The following is an 18,041-nucleotide window of genomic DNA, read 5'->3' as shown; positions in this document are numbered from 1 at the left end:
TTGGGCAAGAAAACTGATTTGAAGCAAAGACAACCGGCTGGCATTTTGAACACAGAAGACAGGTCAGTGTAGGGACAAACGATGGATCTCTGTCACAGTTACTGAGGATGAGCCGAACATCTGGCAGGGCAAACAGTGATGCCCTTATTCCTTGGACAAATGTTTGCTAAAGCTCCTACTACATGCGGGAGAGGCATTCACCTTAAAGGGGCACCTGTATCCTTTCACGTGCATCCTTTCCAATGACCTAGGAAGGCAACTGCAGCAGGTGAGGGCCACACCCTGCTCACTGAGCCCAGCACCTCCCCTCTGCCTGCCCCTCAGGGACCTCGCTCTGGGGAGGCCCTCCCGGGCCCCTGGACCACCTTTGAGCATCACAGTTCCTGCTGTGTCCAGGAACACCTGCTGCTGACGAGAAGCCACCCCAGCCTTTCTGGGTACCAGCTGCAGAGAACAAAACGCAGAGCCACAACACCAGCTGGTGGACAAGGCAACTTCCAGGAAACCAGAGATCTGGTCTTCTTTTCATGGTAAGACTACCCAGATGTCTTGGGCCTCCCCACTGCCCTAGGCCTCTTCATGTCCACATTCTCTTGGTGAGCGCTCCCTCACACCTACCGCAGGTCGGGAGTTGAGGCTGCCATACCCACCTAGCCCGGTCAAGGCCAGGGGGATCCATGGGCCTGCTGCTGCCGCCCTGCCCCACCCACGATCTACACCTGCACATTCAGCACAAAGTTCCTTTCCCTCAGCTCTGGGTTTCATTTATAGGGGCTGAAAACTATCGTGCTTTCTTGCTCATGTAATGAGAAAAATGGGCTTCCCTGGTCTCTCAGGAGTAAAGAATCCGCCCTGCAATGCAGGAGACGCAGGAGACCTGGGTTGTATCCCTGGGTTGGGAAGATCCCCTGGAGGAGAGCATAGCGACCCACTCCAGTATTCTTGCTGGAAAAATCCCATGGGCAGAGGAGCATGGTGGGGTCATAGAGAGTCGGACAAAGCGACTGAGCACGCACGCAATGAGAAAAATCCTTTGATTAAACATACATATATACACACTCATGCTAATTCATCTTCTAAAGCAAACAAAACTATGTTTTAAAAAAAAATTAAGTAGACAAATTGTAATCTCACTGAAATACATCAAACTGTGCTAAAGGATGACACAAAGTGGGAAGAAAAGGATACTAGGAGGATGGTAGAGTCGAATTAAAATCAGATGTCGGGAAGAAGAGACCAATTTTTCTTATAGAAGAATTCCAAATCATTAGGGTTGCCAGACTTAATAAGATACAGGACACCCAATTAAATATGAAGTTCAGATATCTATCACAAGGCACATACTGACATCACAAAACTACTCATTGTTTATCTAAAAATCAAAGTCATCTGGGGTGTCCTGCAACCCTACAAATAATCCATGTGGATGTTTCTGCTCTAGGAGATGGAGTTTACTCTTCCCCGAACCTCTTCAAGGTGGGCTGCACTTAGGGGTTCACTTCTAAGAACAGAGTAGGGAAAATAAGTGACCCTGCAGCAGAGAGATCCAGCCAAACATCACCAACCAGGGGGCCGCGGCTCATGTCCTGTAGATGTCACACGTCCCCCTACATGATGAGACACAAAGGGCCCTCCACCCTGTGTGCTCATTTTAAAAGCCCATGCATGCAAGCTAAGTCATTTCAGTCATGTCCAACTCTTTGTGACCCATGGACTATAGCCTGCCAGGCTCCTCTGTCCATGGGATTTTCCAGGCTAGAATACTGGAGTGGGTCGCTATGCTCTTCTCCAGGGGATCTTCCCAACCCAGGGATACAACCCAGGTCTCCTGCGTCTCCTGCATTACAGGTAGATTCTTTACCACTGAGTCACCTGGAAAGCCCCTACAAAGATCATAATCCCGGTCTAATTGCAAGACACATAGTGGGACAAACCCAGGCGTGGGGACATTCTGCAGGGTATCTCAGGACTGTCAGGTCAGGATCATGGAATTGCTGCTGCTCCCCTTTGTTAAAAATGAGAAAGATGGAGAAACTGTCCCAGACAAGGAAAGGCTATGGGGACCCTGAATGGGATCCTGGGATGGAAAGAAGGGGTGAATGAAGACAGGTAGATCCAAACAAAGTCTGGAGTCTGGTCCACAGTCAGGCACGCATGTCAGTTTCTAGTTTTGACAGATGAGCTATGGAAATGCAGGAGGGTGAACGATGAGACAGGTAGGTAGGAGGTATCCAGGAGCTCTCTCCTTGGAGCGAAAACTACCCCAAAACAAAAGTTTTACTTAAAAAAAAAAAAATCAGATGTAACAGAATGAAAGGACCTGCAGCAATAACCCTAGGATGGTCCTAGCAAACGTCAAAGGACAAACCTGAGGCAGACAGTAGTGGGGCTGGTGTGACCCAAGAGCCTTGGAGTTACGTTTCTGGTCATCATCTTCTGCCACTGGCTCATGTCCCTTTCTAAAGAAATTCTTATTTTTAAAAAAACTTTTAAAAATTAAGATTACTGGCACTTTATGAGTCTTGTCAACTTCCTCCCTGTGTTTTGCTGGAGAATTTTGAAGACTTTCTGCCTTGGGCACATCCTTCAAAGTTTGCTGGGACCGTCTCAGGATTAATGCTGCGGGTCCTATAACTCAGAGAAGCCTGCATGCTGGGTAAGCCCTGGCCTCTTGATGTCTATCTCTCTGCGTGTGTGTGGCTCTGTGTCCATCTCATAAGCACATGCACACACATACTGCGATGCTTCACTTGAATACACAAAAAGCTGGGCACACCTCCAGAGTCCAGGAAACTCCCTTTTTCTTTTTTATTGATTTTTATCAGAGTATAGTTGCTTTATAATATTATATTAGTTTCCGCTGTCCAGCAAAGTGAATCAGCTATATATATACATATATCCCCTCTTTTTTGGATTTCCTTCCCATTCAGGTCACCACAGAGCAGAGTTCCCTGTGCTACACAGTAGGTTGTCATTAGCTATCTATTTCATACATAGCATCAATAGTGTGCATATGTTATCTCAGTCTCCCTATTCATCCCTCTCCTTTCCCCCCCTGCTGTCCATACTTGTTCTCTACATCTGTGTCTCTACTTTTGCTTTGCAGATAAGCCCATCTATATCATTTTTCTGGGCTTCCCAGATGGTGCTAGTTGTAAAGAATCCTCCTGACAATGCAGGAGACCTAAGAGACACGGTGTGTTTGATCCCTGAGTCGGGAAGATCCCCTTGAGAAAGGAATGGCTACCCACTTCAGGATTCTTGCCTGCAGAATCCCAGGGACAGAGGAACCAAGCAGGCTACCATCCATGGGGTCGGACATGACCGAAGTGACTTAGCATGCACATACCATTTTTCTAGATTCCACATACAGGTGTTAATATGTGATATTCATTTTTCTCTTTCTGACTTCAGGTAACTCACTTTTATAGAAAACTCTAGAATGAACACTGCCCTTCCTCCTCTCTGCCATCCACCCACCACCAGCACAGATTTGTACCCAACAGCGAGCCCAGTGTGTAAATACAGAGCACCTTTGTGCACATGCTCCACAGCCTCGGTCCGGGATGTTCCTAGAGAACCAGAGCCCTAGGGAAGACCACACTAGAAGCAGTCCACTACCCAGAGGAAGGGTGGTTTCCTGGGCACAAGCCTCAAAAGTGAGATCGGGGCTTTCTGGGGTCTGGCCTGGATCGACCTGAGCATGAACGTCCAGAAGGAGAAGCAGGCCGGCCCCTCCTTGGCCCCAGCCATCCTGAGACTGTAAACAAAATATGTTCAAAGAATTTCTACCAACTCAGATATATACATTTTCAAAAATACAACATGAACATATAAATACAAATATGACTGAGGCAGTGTCCAGATTGGAGGAAACCAAAGACACATGACTGATAAAACCTGGATCTCAGAGAAGACCCCAGCACATAAAAGTGGGAAAACTAGAGAAATTCCCTTTAGAGTTCAAGATTAGTTCATCATATTGTACCCATGTTAATTCCTTACTTTTGATAACTATGCTGTGCTCATGTAAGATCTGAATACAGGAGAGGCTAGAGAAAGAAACTTATTACCATTGTGGTAACTTCTTTTCAAGTTCTAAGATCACTTCAAAATAAAAAGTCTGAACAGATACATTTTTGCAAGGAACATGTAAGAGACTATAAAAAGAAACCCTATAGGCCAAATGCATTCTTTTGTAGAGATATTTCAAAGTTATTGAAAAGAGTATGAAAATTGACTTTCATTTCATTTTTAGATTTCAGACTACAAAGTAACCTTTGCAAAGGAAAGCAGCAAAGGTTGAGCCTTACTGTTTGTACCTTGTCAAATGCTAAGGTGGATGGGTGGATGAATATGGATAGATGGGTGAATGGATGGACAGACGTAAAGACAGGTGGAGGAGGGGTGGCGAAGCAGGTGGGGGAAAGGGGCCAGATCTAGACCCTGCACTGCTTCACTGGCTTACCGAGCGCCAGCATCGCCATAGCCTTGGCAAAAGAGGGAGAAGATCACCATGTAAACCTCGCATGCATGCACATCAAGTCGCTTCACTCTCACCCAACTCTTTGCTACCCCATGGAGTGTAGCCCACCAGGCTCCTCTCTCCACGGGAGTCTCCAGACAAGAATACTGGAATGGGTTGCCATGCCCTTCTCCACGGGATCTTCCCAACCCAGGGACTGAACCCATGTATCTTAAGTCTCCTGCACTGGCAGGCGAGTTCTTCACAAGCGCCACCTGGGAAGCCCCTATAAACCTTGTGTTAAGTACTAAAATTCATCTACAGAAAAATCGCAGGAAATCATTTTCTGAGTCTGCTCCCCTGGCACTGCATCACCGCAGACTTGACCTGGGTTGGTGGATTTCCCCTCGAGGGGGTAGTAGGAGAAGCAGCAGGTAGCTGGGCCCAGCTACCCATTTTCAATCAGAAGACGCTGGCACGAAGGGCTTTAAGATGGCCAGTCCCCCCTCTTCACTGGAACATCTGCAAGAGTCTCCAAGTAAGGAGAATGCTTTCTTATGCTGGGAAGTGGATGTACCAGTGTCTCCTGTCTTACTCCTCTTATTTGTCTTAAATAACTCACAGTATTTTTAATTGAAAAAGAACAAACAGAAAATGAGCTCGGATCACAGAAGCAATGCTGTTCTGAAATGTTTTTTAAAAAATAAATATTTTGATTTACTAAATTACATGCACAATCCATTTTGAAAGGAGCATAGTTCAAGATACTTAGTCAATTACTGTCAAACACTTTCTGGGAAACTTTTCTCCCAAATTGGATCATGAAAACAAGATGTCTTCGGGACGCCAGCCCTATTAAGACCTTGTCAAAGGAAAAGCCACTACTCAGAGGGGTTAGCACTGCCCTTCTGACCCAAGCAGGATGACAAAGGGCCAGGGAACTGGGAGGGCCAGACCACTGGGCAAAGCCAGAGACACATCGTTCTTATCAAGGCAGGACCCCTCTCCTTAGCCCTGGACCTTTATTCCCCATTCCTGGCACATACTGAAAGCAATAAAAATGATTTTGAAATAAGAGCCATAAAAAGAAAGTTAATTTATCAGTAATTTAGCCTCCATGAGCCACAGTGTACTATCTGAAGCAGCTGTATCAGTTTGGCCATGTGACAAGAAAGTAGTGACCAGAAAGTTGTTTTACATCTGTTTAAAGGGAAAGTAGAACCAAAAAAGGGCATGAATCACAGGCTGGAATCAAGATTGCTGAGAGAAATACCAACAATCTCAGATATGCAGATGATACTACTCTAACAGCAGAAAGTGAAGAGGAACTAAAGAGCTTCTTGATGGGGGTGAAAGAGGAGACTGAAAAAGTTGGCTTAAAACTCAACATTCAAAAAAGTAATATCATGGCATCTGGTCCCATCACTTCATGGCAAATAGATGGGAAAAAATGGAAGCAGTGGCTAGATTTTATTTTCTTGGGGCTCCAAAATCACTGCCAATAGTGACTGCAACCATGAAATTAAAAGACACTTGCTCCTTGGAAGAAAAGCTATGACCAACCTAGACAGCATACTAAAAGGCAGAGACATCAATTTGCTGACAAAGGTCCATCTAGTCAAAGCCGTGGTTTTTCCAGTAGTTGGATGCATTACTGTACAGATGTGAGACTTGGACCATAAAGAAGGCTGAGCACCAAAGAACTGATGCTTTTGAATTGCAGTCCTGGGGAAGACTTTTGAGAGTCCCTTGGAAGGAGATCAAACCAGTCAATCCTAAAGAAAATCAACCCTAAATATTCACTGGAAGGACTGATGCTGAAGCTGAAGCTCCAATATTTTGTCCATCTGATGCAAAGAGCCAACTCATTGGAAAAGACCCTGATGCTGGGAAAGACTGAAGGCAGGAGGAGAAGGGGGCAACAGAGGATGAGGTGGTTGGATGGCATCACTGACCCAATGGACATGAGTTTGAGCAAACTCTGCGAATAGTGAAGGACAAGGAAAGAAACCTGGTGTGCTGCAGTCCATGGGGTCACAAAGAGCTGGACATGACTTAAAGAGTGAACAACAACAAGAACCAAAAAAGGGGGACGGGGTAAAATGGGACCTCTATTCCTATCTAACCTGAGATGTCATTGCATACAGGTGCGCAAAGACACAAAGCACGACAAGCATTTCATTATCAGAAATTTAGTTATCAATAGCAATGGAATACTGCTCAGCCATAAAAAAGAATGAAATAACGCAGCAATATGGATGGACCTAGAGATGATCATACCAAATGAAGTAAGCCAGACAAAGAAAGACAAATATCATGTATCACTTACATGTGGAATCTAAAACAGGACCCAAACGAACTTATCTACAAAACAGACTCCCAGACACAGAATAGACTTATGGCTGCCAAGGGAGACAGAGGTGAGGGAGGGATGGAGTGGGAGTTTGGGATTAGCCGACGTAAACTATTATATATAGAATCGATGGACAACAAGGTTCTGCTGTACAGCAGAAATCAAAACGACATTGTAAGTCAACTATACTTCAATTTAAAAGATAGTTTGTTTAATTCTCTCTCTTTACACAGGACCCAGCTTGAAGGGCCAAAGTTAAGGAGTGACCTGAGACACAAGGAAAGCCTAGGCTTGATTTCAAACCTCCTTTCCCTTAAGTGCAGGGGCTGGTGGTGAAGACTTTAAGTGTTTGGACAGGCAAACAGGGAGCTGGAGCTTAAGGGTGGTCAAATATACAAGGTCCCCTTCCTTGAGGGCTGGAGGATAGGCACAGTTATGGTGCTCACCCAACATCCGAGTGCACGCCCACAAAGTGAGTGGTCCCAAGAGACACGTGAGCAGAGGTGACCAGCAACTGCTGATAAGGGGTCTCCATCCCTCTCCCCTCCTGCACAGCAGGCCAGTGTTATAAGCTGGGGAAGCCTGGGTCCCTGAGTCAGCAAATGGAGTAGACCCCTACCAACCTAGTCTGTGCTTTGGTGCCAGTAACTTTTATTGTGTGAAGCTACGGAGATTTCTGAGTGTCTCCTGTGGCAGACAGCATTTCTTCTATTTACTTATTTGGCTGGGTCTTAGTTACCATATGCAGGCTCTTTAGTATGCAGCTCTCTAGTTTTCTGACCAGAAATCAAACCTGGGCCCCCTGCATAGGGAGCATGGAGTCGTAGCCACTGGACCACCCTGGAAGTCCCTATCATTTCTTAAGACAGTCCCAATAAACATACTTCCATTCAGAGAATAATTAACCTAGAACTTCAAAAAAAAGAACAAGGAAGTTCTAAAATGTAGCAGGTTATGTTTATGGGGAAGATGAAAATATGCAAAGCTGCTCTCGTACATACACGTTTCCTCCATTGTCCTACAGAAACACTCACACAAGCAGGAAAAACTTTACATACGAGCGTGTATACTAACACACTGCCCATTTGTATTAGGGAAAAAAAATTTTTTTAACTAAATGCTCTTCAAACAAGGAAAGAATACAGCCACTCAATGACCTTTTCTCTGTGGTCCCCACCCTCTCCCTCAAGATGTGTGCTCTGCCCAAATGGCTCTCCAGCTAGACCTTCAATCAGCACTGCCCACAGCGGGCCACGCACAGGGACACCGTAAGGTGTGAATTCTCTGTGATGGGTGATAGCCCACTGATGTAGGAGGCCAAGCACATGGCGATTTGTCACACTACCCTATTATGTGAGCTCAAAGTTTTCTATGGCATAAAACTTTAAAAATGTAAATTTCAGAAAAATTGCCATAATTAAAACTGACTAACCTTTGCGATAAACAGAAAAGACTATGCTCACTGAAAGACGCAAGACCACTAACCCAGGCAGATAAAGCAACTTCTCAAGCATTTGTATCAGTGGCTGGAATGGGCTGCGATTAACTGATTAGTTCACTAAAGCACTCATGTCAATTCAATGGTGATGGAAGCAGTCTGGATCGAGATTAACTTGACAGTGCATGACCTGGCTTGAAAAAACAAAATATTGAGAAAGAAGCATTCCCAATGGATCCACATTTTCTAGACTATGCTGTAGACCCTAAGACTCAGTTCCTGTTCTGTTGTTACTGAAATTAAATTTAAGTGGAATATCAAAATATAGTGAAACAAATTAATGACCAAAAACATGCTTTGAAATAACTTTAAATTACAAATTAAAGTCAAAATATGGAAGTATGGTCCATAAACATTTATTCATATCCCATCTCATAATTAAACTAGTAACGTAGCTTTTAAACTAGTAAGTGCCAAAGCTAGTTATCTGCCTTTAGATGACAGTCATTCTGACAGGTGTGAAGTGATGTCTCACTGTGGTTATAATTTGCATTTCCCTGATGACTAGTGGTGTGGAGCATCTTTTATTATGTCTATTGGCCATCTGGATACCTTCTTTGGAGAAGTGTCAGTTTAGGTCCTCTGCCCACTTTTTAATCAACTGTTTCGTAGATACTGAGTTGCATAATTTCTGTACAGAATCTGGATATTAACCCCTTATCAGATGTCATTTGCAAATTCTTCTCCCGTTCAGCAGGTGGCCTTTTCATTTTGCTGACAGCTTCCTTCACCATGCAAAAGCTTTCAGGTTTAATACAGTCCAATTTGCTTATTTTTGCTTTTGTTGCCCTTGCCTGAGGAGACAGATCCAAAAATATATTGCTAAGATCAATGTCAATGTATGTTCTGCCTATTTTCTTCTACTTTTATGGTTTATGATTAAGTTTTTAACCCATTTGAGTTTATTTTTGTATAAGAAAAAGTAATATTTTGGTATAAGAAAATGGACTAGTTTCATTCCTTGGTATAAAGAATATTTGGTATAAAAAAATATTTTGGTATAAGAAAATGGGCTAATTTCATTCTTTTACATGTAGCTGTAGACTGGTTCCAAATAAGAAAAGGAGTACGTCAAGGCTGTATACTGTCACCCTGCTTATTTAACTTATATGCAGAGTACATCATGAGAAACGCTGGACTGGAAGAAGCACAAGCTGGAATCAAGATTGCCGGGAGAAATATCAATAACCTCAGATATGCAGGTGACACCACCCTTACGGCAGAAAGTGAAGAGGAACTAAAAAGCCTCTTGATGAAAGTGAAAGAGGAGAGTGAAAAAGTTGGCTTAAAGCTCAACATTCAGAAAACGAAGATCATGGCATCTGGTCCCATCACTTCATGGCAAATAGATGGGGAAACAGTGTCAGACTTTATTTTGGGGGGCTCCAAAATCACTGCAGATGGTGACTGCAGCCATGAAATTAAAAGACGTTTACTCCTTGGAAGAAAAGTTATTACCAACCTAGATAGCATATTCAAAAGCACAGACATTACTTTACCCACAAAGGTCTGTCTAGTCAAGGCTATGGTTTTTTCAGTAGTCATGTATGGATGTGAGAGTTGGACTGTGAAGAAAGCTGAGCGCCGAAGAATTGATGCTTTTGAACTGTGGTATTGGAGAAGACTCTTGAGAGTCCCTTGGACTGCAAGGAGATCCAACCAGTCCATTCTGAAGGAGATCAGCCCTGGGTGTTCTTTGGAAGGAATGATGCTAAAGCTGAAGCTCCAGTACTGGGGCCACCTCATGGGAAGAGGTGACTCACTGGAAAAGACTCTGATGCTGGGAGGGACTGGGGGCAGGAGGAAAAGAGGACAGAGGATGAGATGGCCGGATGGCATCACCGACTCGATGGACGTGACTCTGAGTGAACTTCGGGAGTTGGTGATGGACAGGGAGGCCTGGCGTGCTGCGATTCACGGGGTCGCAAAGAGTCAGACACAACTGAGCGACTGGACTGAACTGAACTGAACTGTCCAGTCTTCCTAATGTCATTCATTGAAGAGACTTTCCCCACTTTATATTCCTGCTTCCTCTGTCAGAGATGAACTGACCATGTGAGTGTGGCTAAAAGGAAGCCCTCATGCACTGTTGGTGGGGATGTAAACTGGTGCAGTCACTATGTAAAATAGTTTGGAGATGTCTCAAAAAATTAATAGAACTACGATAAGATCCAGCAATTTCACTTCAGGATATATAACCAAAGAAAACAAAACACTAATTGAAAGAGATGTATGCACCTCTATGTTCACTGCAGCATCATTCACAACAGGCAAGATATGGGAGCAACCTAAGTGCCCATCAATATATGAATGAATAAAGACGATGTGGCTATAAATACACAATGGGATATTAATCAGCCGTAAAAAAAAAGAATGAAATCTTGCCATTTGCAACAACATGAATGGATCTAGATGTTATCATGCTAAGTGAAATAAGTCAGGCAGAGAAAGACAAATACCACATGATTTAACTTATATGTGAACTCTAAAAAACAAACAAAGCAAAACAGAAAAAGATCGTAGATACAGAGAACAAATAGGTAGTTGCCAGAAAGGGAGGGAGGTGGGAAAAGGAAATGAAGAAGACCAAGGAACAAATTCCCATTTACAAAATAACTAAGTCACAGGAATATAGTACACAGAGTAGGGAATACAGTCAATAATACTGTAATTTTGTATGGTGACAGGTGGTTACTAGAATTATCATGGTGATCATTCAGTAATGTATCTAAACGTCAAATTGCTATGTTGTATACCTGAAACTAACAACATATATCAATCATACCTCTATCAATAAAATAGATAAAGATAATGTAACCTTAACAAAAAGACACTGTTACTATCTATTAATGGTCAAAAAAGGAGGTTAACATTGTAAGACACTCTTATTTTCATATGTCTCCTTTATGAATCTAACCTTTTACTCAACAAAATTGTTTCCCACCTGTCAAACACAGACCATGTTTCTAACTGTGACATACAAAGGCTCTGGAGACAGGCCAGTGATTCCCAGAACCTGGAAAAATACAACAGGATGAGTAAGCTCTGAAGGATGGCTTCGCAAGCCTGTACCAAGGGATTCTGGTCAACACCATCCAACGCTCAGGGAAAACAAGAACACACAGACCTGTAAACCTCAGAGCAATTACAAGTGAACTGAAGGTCAATGGCAAGGACATGAACCTATTTCTAGATCAGCTGACTCCTGGAGGACCAAGCTCCACCCACTGATCTGAGAGGTGTTGAGGCTTCACTTCTTTGAACAGATATGTTATAGATCAGAAAGACGGTAGTTAAGGAAGTTGCGTCAGAAGAAACCTGAGACAGGATGACCTGAAGACTGTCTTCTGCTGGAACCCAGTTCGCTTACTTAGGAGCCACATCCCATGACCTTCAACAGGTCAGGGAGAGAATCGAGCTTCCTGCCTCTTGTGGTGCTTGAGGGTCCACAACATGGATACAAAGCTCAGAAACTGTTAGTTCTCAACTGTGTTTCTATTAACAATGATAATCTGCTATGTACCATAATCCTCCTTCAGGTGGAATAATTTCATTTTTCCAAAGTGAGGTTTACTTTTAGATTACACATTTCAAAAAAAAAAGAAAAACAACATTCTCAACACATTTTTTTCTTCCAATTTGTACTGGTATATAGTTGATTTACCAAGTTGTGTTACTTTCAAGTGTACATCAAAGTGAATCAGTTATACATACACATATGCCCACTCTCTCTTTTTTTAGATTCTTTTCCCATCCAGGCCGTTATAGAGTATTGAGTAGAGCACCCTGTGTTATACAGCAGGTTCTCATTAGTTGTCTTATTTTATATATAGTTCAACACTCCCTTTAAAGAAACATCTAGAAAGAAGAGCAGAGCTACTAGGCACAGAGAGAAGGCACATTAAAAGTTTATGAATCCAGGTCTGGCCAACCTGTAAACAAGCAGACTATTTGGCTTTGGAGCTGATTACCTCTCACATTATTAGAAGCCCCTTATAAGTCAAACTGATCTTCCCAGGTGGTGAAGAATGTGCCAATGCAGGAGACACAAGAGACGTGGGTTTAATCCCTGTCAGGAGGATCCCTGGAGGAGGGCATGGCAACCCACTCCAGTATTCCTGCCTGGAGAACCCATGGAGAGAGGAGCCTGGAGGGCTACAGTTCACAGATCTCAAAGAACTGGACACAACTGAAGCAACTTAGCACGCACCTGTTCCACAGCACGTGGGATCTTGGTTCCCCGACCAGGGATCAAACCCATGTCCCCTGCATCACAAAATGGATTCTTAATCCTTGGACCAGCAGAGAAGTCCCTCAATTTTTTAAAAACAGATAAACCTTCTCTGTACCAGAATGTATTAGAGACAGCAGATCCAGAGAGTGGGAGACAGATCAGTGAGTTACATACCAACCGACAGTCTTAGGTTTATATAACTGGAATCACATTGCATGTATTCTTTGGAGATGTGTTTGTTTCATATAACAGCACAGCTGCTGTGTTTTCCACGTAAGTTCACAGATCTCCACTGCGTTCAATTTTTAAAACTAACCAGCCAGTTCTCATAACACCTTTGATGAGAACCCACTTCTTGACCTGATCTGAAACACCAACTTTATTACAAACCAAACTTCTCATCAATAATCAGGCTCCCTTCCAGGCCTCTCATCTCCTCGGTGATCGGTTTCTCTCTTGCTCGGCCAGCACCATCTGTTTTCATTACTGTGACATTGTAATATTACATTTTATATCTAGGAAGGCCAAGTATGCTCCATGAGGCAACAGACACATGAAAAGATGCTCAGCATTGCTAATTATTAGAGAAATGCAAATGAAAAGTCCAGGGAGGTATCACCTCACACCAATCAGAATGGCCACCTCAAAAAATCAACAATAAATGCTGGAGAGGGTGTGGAGAATAGGGAATCCTCCTACACTGTTGTTGGGAATATAAGTTGGTACAGCCATTATGGAGAATAGTGTGAAGGTTCCTCAGAAAACGAAAAATAGAGTTACCACACAATCCAGCAGCCTTACTCTGGGGCATGCATCTGGAGAAAACTGTAATTCAAAAAGATAATTCACCCCAATGCTCACAGCAGCACTGAATATTCACAATAGCCAAGACCTGGAAGCAACCTAAATGTCCACTGACAGAGGAATGGATAAAGAACTGGTGTGTGGGTGTGTGGGTGTGTGTGTGTGTGTGTGTGTGTGTGTAACTGTCCATTGACAGAGGAATGGATAAAGAACTGGTGTGTGTGTGTGTGTGTGTGTGTGTGTGTGTGTAAATGTCCACTGACAGAGGAATGGATAAAGAACTGGTGTGTGTGTGTGTGTGTGTGTGTGTGTGTGTAAATGTCCATTGACAGAGGAATGGATAAAGAACTGGTGTGTGTGTGTGTGTGTGTGTGTGTGTGTGTGTGTGTGTGTGTGTGTGATGGAGTATTACTCAGCCATAAAAAAGAATGGAAATCATGTCATCTGTAGCAACATGAATGGGCCTGGAGATCATCATACTAAGTGAAGGAAGTCAGGGAGAGAGAGAGACAAATGCCATATACTATCCCTCACGTGGAATCTAAAATATGACACAAATGAACTTGCCTACAAAACAGACAGTCTCACAGACACAGAGAACAGACCTGTGGTTGCCAAGGGGGAGGGAAGTGGAGGAGGGATGGAGGAGGAGTCTGGGGTCAGCAGATGCAAACTATGATATACAGAATGAGGAAACAACAAGGTCCTACTGTATAGCACAGGAACTATACTCAATATCCTATGACAAACCATAATGGAAAAGAGAATGGAAAACAATATATATACGTCAAGTTGAATCACGATGCCGTACACCAGAAATTAACCATACTTGTAAATCAACTATACCTCAACAAAATATTTTTTTTAATGGTTTGGACAGTATAAAGAGAAATGATAACTTCATGTCAATAATATAAATTTTTAATTTGTCTTTGGTTAGAATGGTATTAAACAGCAAATAAAAAGCATGGTAAGTCCAGAGACCATGGATGAAAGGGAAAAGCTTTACATTGTAGTAACTTTCAGCTCAGTTCAGTCACTCAGTCATGTCCGACTCTGCGACCCCATGGACTATAGCATGCTGAACTTCCCTGTCCACCACCAACTCCCAGAGCTTACTCAAACTCGTGTCCATTGAGTCGGTGATGCCATCCAACCACCTCACCATCTGTCATCTCCTTCTCCTTTCGCCTTCAATCTTTCCCAGATTCAGGGTCTTTTCCAAGGAGTCAGTTCTTCACATCAGGTGGCCAAAGTATTAGAGCTTCAGCTTCAGCATCAGTACTTCCAATGAATATTCAGGACTAATTTCCTTTAGGATGGACTGGTTGGATCTCCTTGAAGTCCAAGGGACTCTCAAGAGTCTTCTCCAACACCATAGTTCAAAAGCATCAGCTCTTTGGCACTCAGCTTTCTTTATGATCCAACTCTCACATCCATACGTGGACCTTTGTAGTAACTTTACAGGCACTTTTTCCTGCTTTTTGAGCAAGGAGTCCGGTATTTTGTCTGCAGGTGATCTGGCCAGCCCTTAGATGTCCAAGGTAACAGACCCCATCAAGGTACAGGCTAGGGCACGGGTCCCTCCCTCTGCAGCTCACACTCGTGGTTCCAGCTGTGGCTTCAGACCAGAACCTCCACTGACCCCACCCCAGAGAATCTGTGTCATTGGTCTGGGTGCAGCCAGGCAGTGGGAATGCTGATTTCTCCCGTTACTTTGCTGCATGTCAGAGGCTGAGAACCAGCAGCTTGGATTAAGGCTAGCAGGTACTGAGCATACCTGCCTACTGAAAATCAGTAACAAGAAAGAAAGGCTCTGTTCCCCTTAGAAATGGTGACTCCGAACAGGGCACAGAGCTTCAGGTTTATATAATGCTCCCCCAAGCCCCCACAGCCTTCCCTTCATGGCGTCCTAGAAGGAGGGGAGGAAGATGGAACTATCTCCCGAGCTCTCACGCCTCCTGCTCACCTGCCTCTCAAAGGTCACTAAGTGGATGCGTTAATCACAGCCTTCAGAAGCACTAAGGACCTACCAGAAGCCCACAGCACACAAGGGCTAGCCCAGATTCCCTTTTTCTCTTTGAATTAAATTTTTTTCTGAAGGCTGACAGAGTTGGCAGCAAATCCAGGTCAGACGTTGCTTTAGGAAACAGGATTCAGAAAGAACCTCCGGTAGCACATGTACCCACACCTGGGATAAACCCACTCCACACACATTCCACACTTGGGCACCGGAGCTGCGGGCAAGGGGAGCTATGCCGCTCCGCTGCTGCCACCCAGTGGCCAGCAGGTGCCACAGCACCACCCCGGAGCTGCCCGGAGGAGGGACTGGGCAGTGCCACGGATTCTGAGTCAGGAGGTGGCCAGGCCATAGCACAGAGGAGATGCAGGACAATAGGTGTGTCCTTGGGAAAGGATGTAGGAAAACAAAACCCTAGGTTCCTGCAGTGAAGAGCTGTCTCCACCCCAGACTGAGACAAGCTCCAGAACTAAGTCAAAGCGAGAAGGCGTCCCTGGTTCTGAGCTTACCTGCTTTGGATCGGAGGCAGCAGCACCAGGGGCTGGAGACTCCAGTTCTATGGTGACAGGCCCGTCGTTCTGAATGTGAACTTGCATGTAGGCACCGAACTTGCCATCTGTAAGAGCAATGGCAGCCATCACAAGAGGCTCTCTGCAATCAGCACAATCGGAAACCTGGGAGCAGGGCCGGCCAGCCCCGGAATAAGGGAGACACAAGACCACACATAGCACAGGGGCCCTGTGTGCCCTGCAGCCCTGCAGCCCTGCAGCCCTGGCAAGCGGGTGGGCTGGGGAAATCATGCATTAACAGGACTGTGAAGCCATGAGGACATGAAGTGTATCAACACTTTGGAGGGCAAAGAATTTGGTCAAGTTCAAGTTGAACCAACACCACAACTCTGGAAATTCCACTTTGGGGCAGACAGCCATGTCCTGGGGTCTCGTCGGGGGGCAGATGGGCACAGGGGGCTGATGAAAGCACTGTTTGACCTTGAGAATCCTGACCCTGGAGGCCAGAGAAGGGTGCGAGGTCCCCAGCCCCTCCTTAGAAGATGGAGGAGTGAGAGGGGCCCCCTGGAGGAGGCGCCACAGGGCACAGGACTTGAAAGGCCACGGGATTCAGGGCCCCAGCCAGCTCTGAGGCCTCCGCATCTCTCCTGTGACACAGGGAGACCAGCGAGAGGACCGAGGTTGAGATGCAAGCTGCAGGAGCAGGGGAGTGCTCCCGTGCGCAGTCACGGCCTGCTCTCCACATCTCGGCCTGAGGGACCATGACTGCCGGCCCACCCCTGGGGGTCACGGTGCACTGCAGCTCAGACGGGCTCTCAAGACGTGGAGAAGGGACACCTGCTTGGTTCTTCACTCCGGTGGGCCCCACAGTCCCCTGGGGAGGAGCCCTCGCTTCACATGGAGCACTCTTCACAGGACGGACAACCTCTGGGGGACAGGCCAAGGAGAAGGCAGTCCAGGAGCCCCTTGGGGCTCCCCCCTCCAGAGTGGCTCAGCCCCAGGGCCCCCGGACACCAAAGCCACCGCAGCAGCAAGGGGCCCCTCCAATGATCCGTGACTTCATGGAGGTCCCGGAAGAACAGGCTCGGGCAGCGGTGCAGGCGACCAAGAGAGGCCACGCTGCCCCCGATTTTTAGAGGCGACATGGCTCTAGTTCCCACTGGGCAGCCAGTCGTGCTCGGATGACGGTGGCTTCCTGTGGCCTCCACTTAGATTAAAGTGGCCGTTCAGATCCACAGAGCTTTTGTGCTACCCCTGTCAGGAAAGCTAAAAAGACATCAGCTGGGGAGGAAATCATGTGTTTAATTGCAGGCTAAAAATTATGGCTACAATTAGGAGCAACTTTCAGCCGCTGCTCTCCTCAGGGAAGCTGAAGGCAGGCTCAGGAGGAAAGGAATTATTTCCGACCTTGAATTTCTGTTGCCAAGATATACAGCATATGCTTCACCCCGTTTATCATTCTAAGTAGCAAGAAATTTATTTTCTTTGCCTGTTTTTCTTCAGTTAAGAACAGAACTATTGTGCGCCTTTCCACTGATACGGACAATAAATCCAAAGACATGTTTCAAGAAGTCTTAAAATGGTAATTTTTTTTTCCCAGTCCAGCTCACAGAGTAAAGCCCCCAAGAAAAATTACAATGGTTAGGAAAAATAAAAACATTAAAAATAATAATAATGTCAAAAGGCAGGAACTTATCTACAAAACTACATCTGGGCTCCAGTGGTGATATAATCAGGTTGCTCTGAAATATAAGTCCCACATGTTTCCAGTAGGAACACTCCCCACCGGGGCCAAGCCCGCAGGGTCCAAGGGCCCTACCAGCCACAAACCACAGCGCTCCACATACCGACAAAGGCTGCTGCCCACGCCCCGATGTCAACGCCTGACAGCCTGCCGACCTCCACCAGGAAGCCACACCCTGCCTCTCTGTGGCCTGGTGTCTTTCAGGATGACCAGCCACCACAAGGAGCGTGCATGTGAGTACAGGCAGGGCACTGGCTCAGGGCCCGGCAAATCAGCATGCAGGAAACCTGGTCACTCTTTTTTTTATATGTATATCTATGTGTGTATGTATGCATTCATTTGGCTGCACCAGGGCTTAGTTACAGCACGCAGGCTCTTTCATCTTCCTCACATCACGGAAGATCCTTAGTAGTG

The 18,041-nt window shown here is 45.2% G+C and overlaps 1 protein-coding gene across 1 annotated transcript in view; it reads right to left on the bottom strand.

Annotated features, from left to right (window-relative positions):
* DTD1 (D-aminoacyl-tRNA deacylase 1) overlaps nucleotides 1-18,041 on the bottom strand; it is a 75,596-nt gene that overhangs the window by 45,723 nt on the left and 11,832 nt on the right. Inside the window, exon 4 of the mRNA XM_052650999.1 lies at nucleotides 15,884-15,990. Coding sequence (XP_052506959.1) covers nucleotides 15,884-15,990 — 107 coding nt within the window. The remainder of the gene's footprint in view (nucleotides 1-15,883; nucleotides 15,991-18,041) is intronic.

This window comes from Budorcas taxicolor, chromosome 13, assembly GCF_023091745.1.
Source record: "Budorcas taxicolor isolate Tak-1 chromosome 13, Takin1.1, whole genome shotgun sequence".
Classification (NCBI taxonomy): domain Eukaryota; kingdom Metazoa; phylum Chordata; class Mammalia; order Artiodactyla; family Bovidae; genus Budorcas; species Budorcas taxicolor.
Note: the sequence above shows the minus strand (reverse complement) of the source record. Positions and strands in the feature narration are given on the sequence as shown.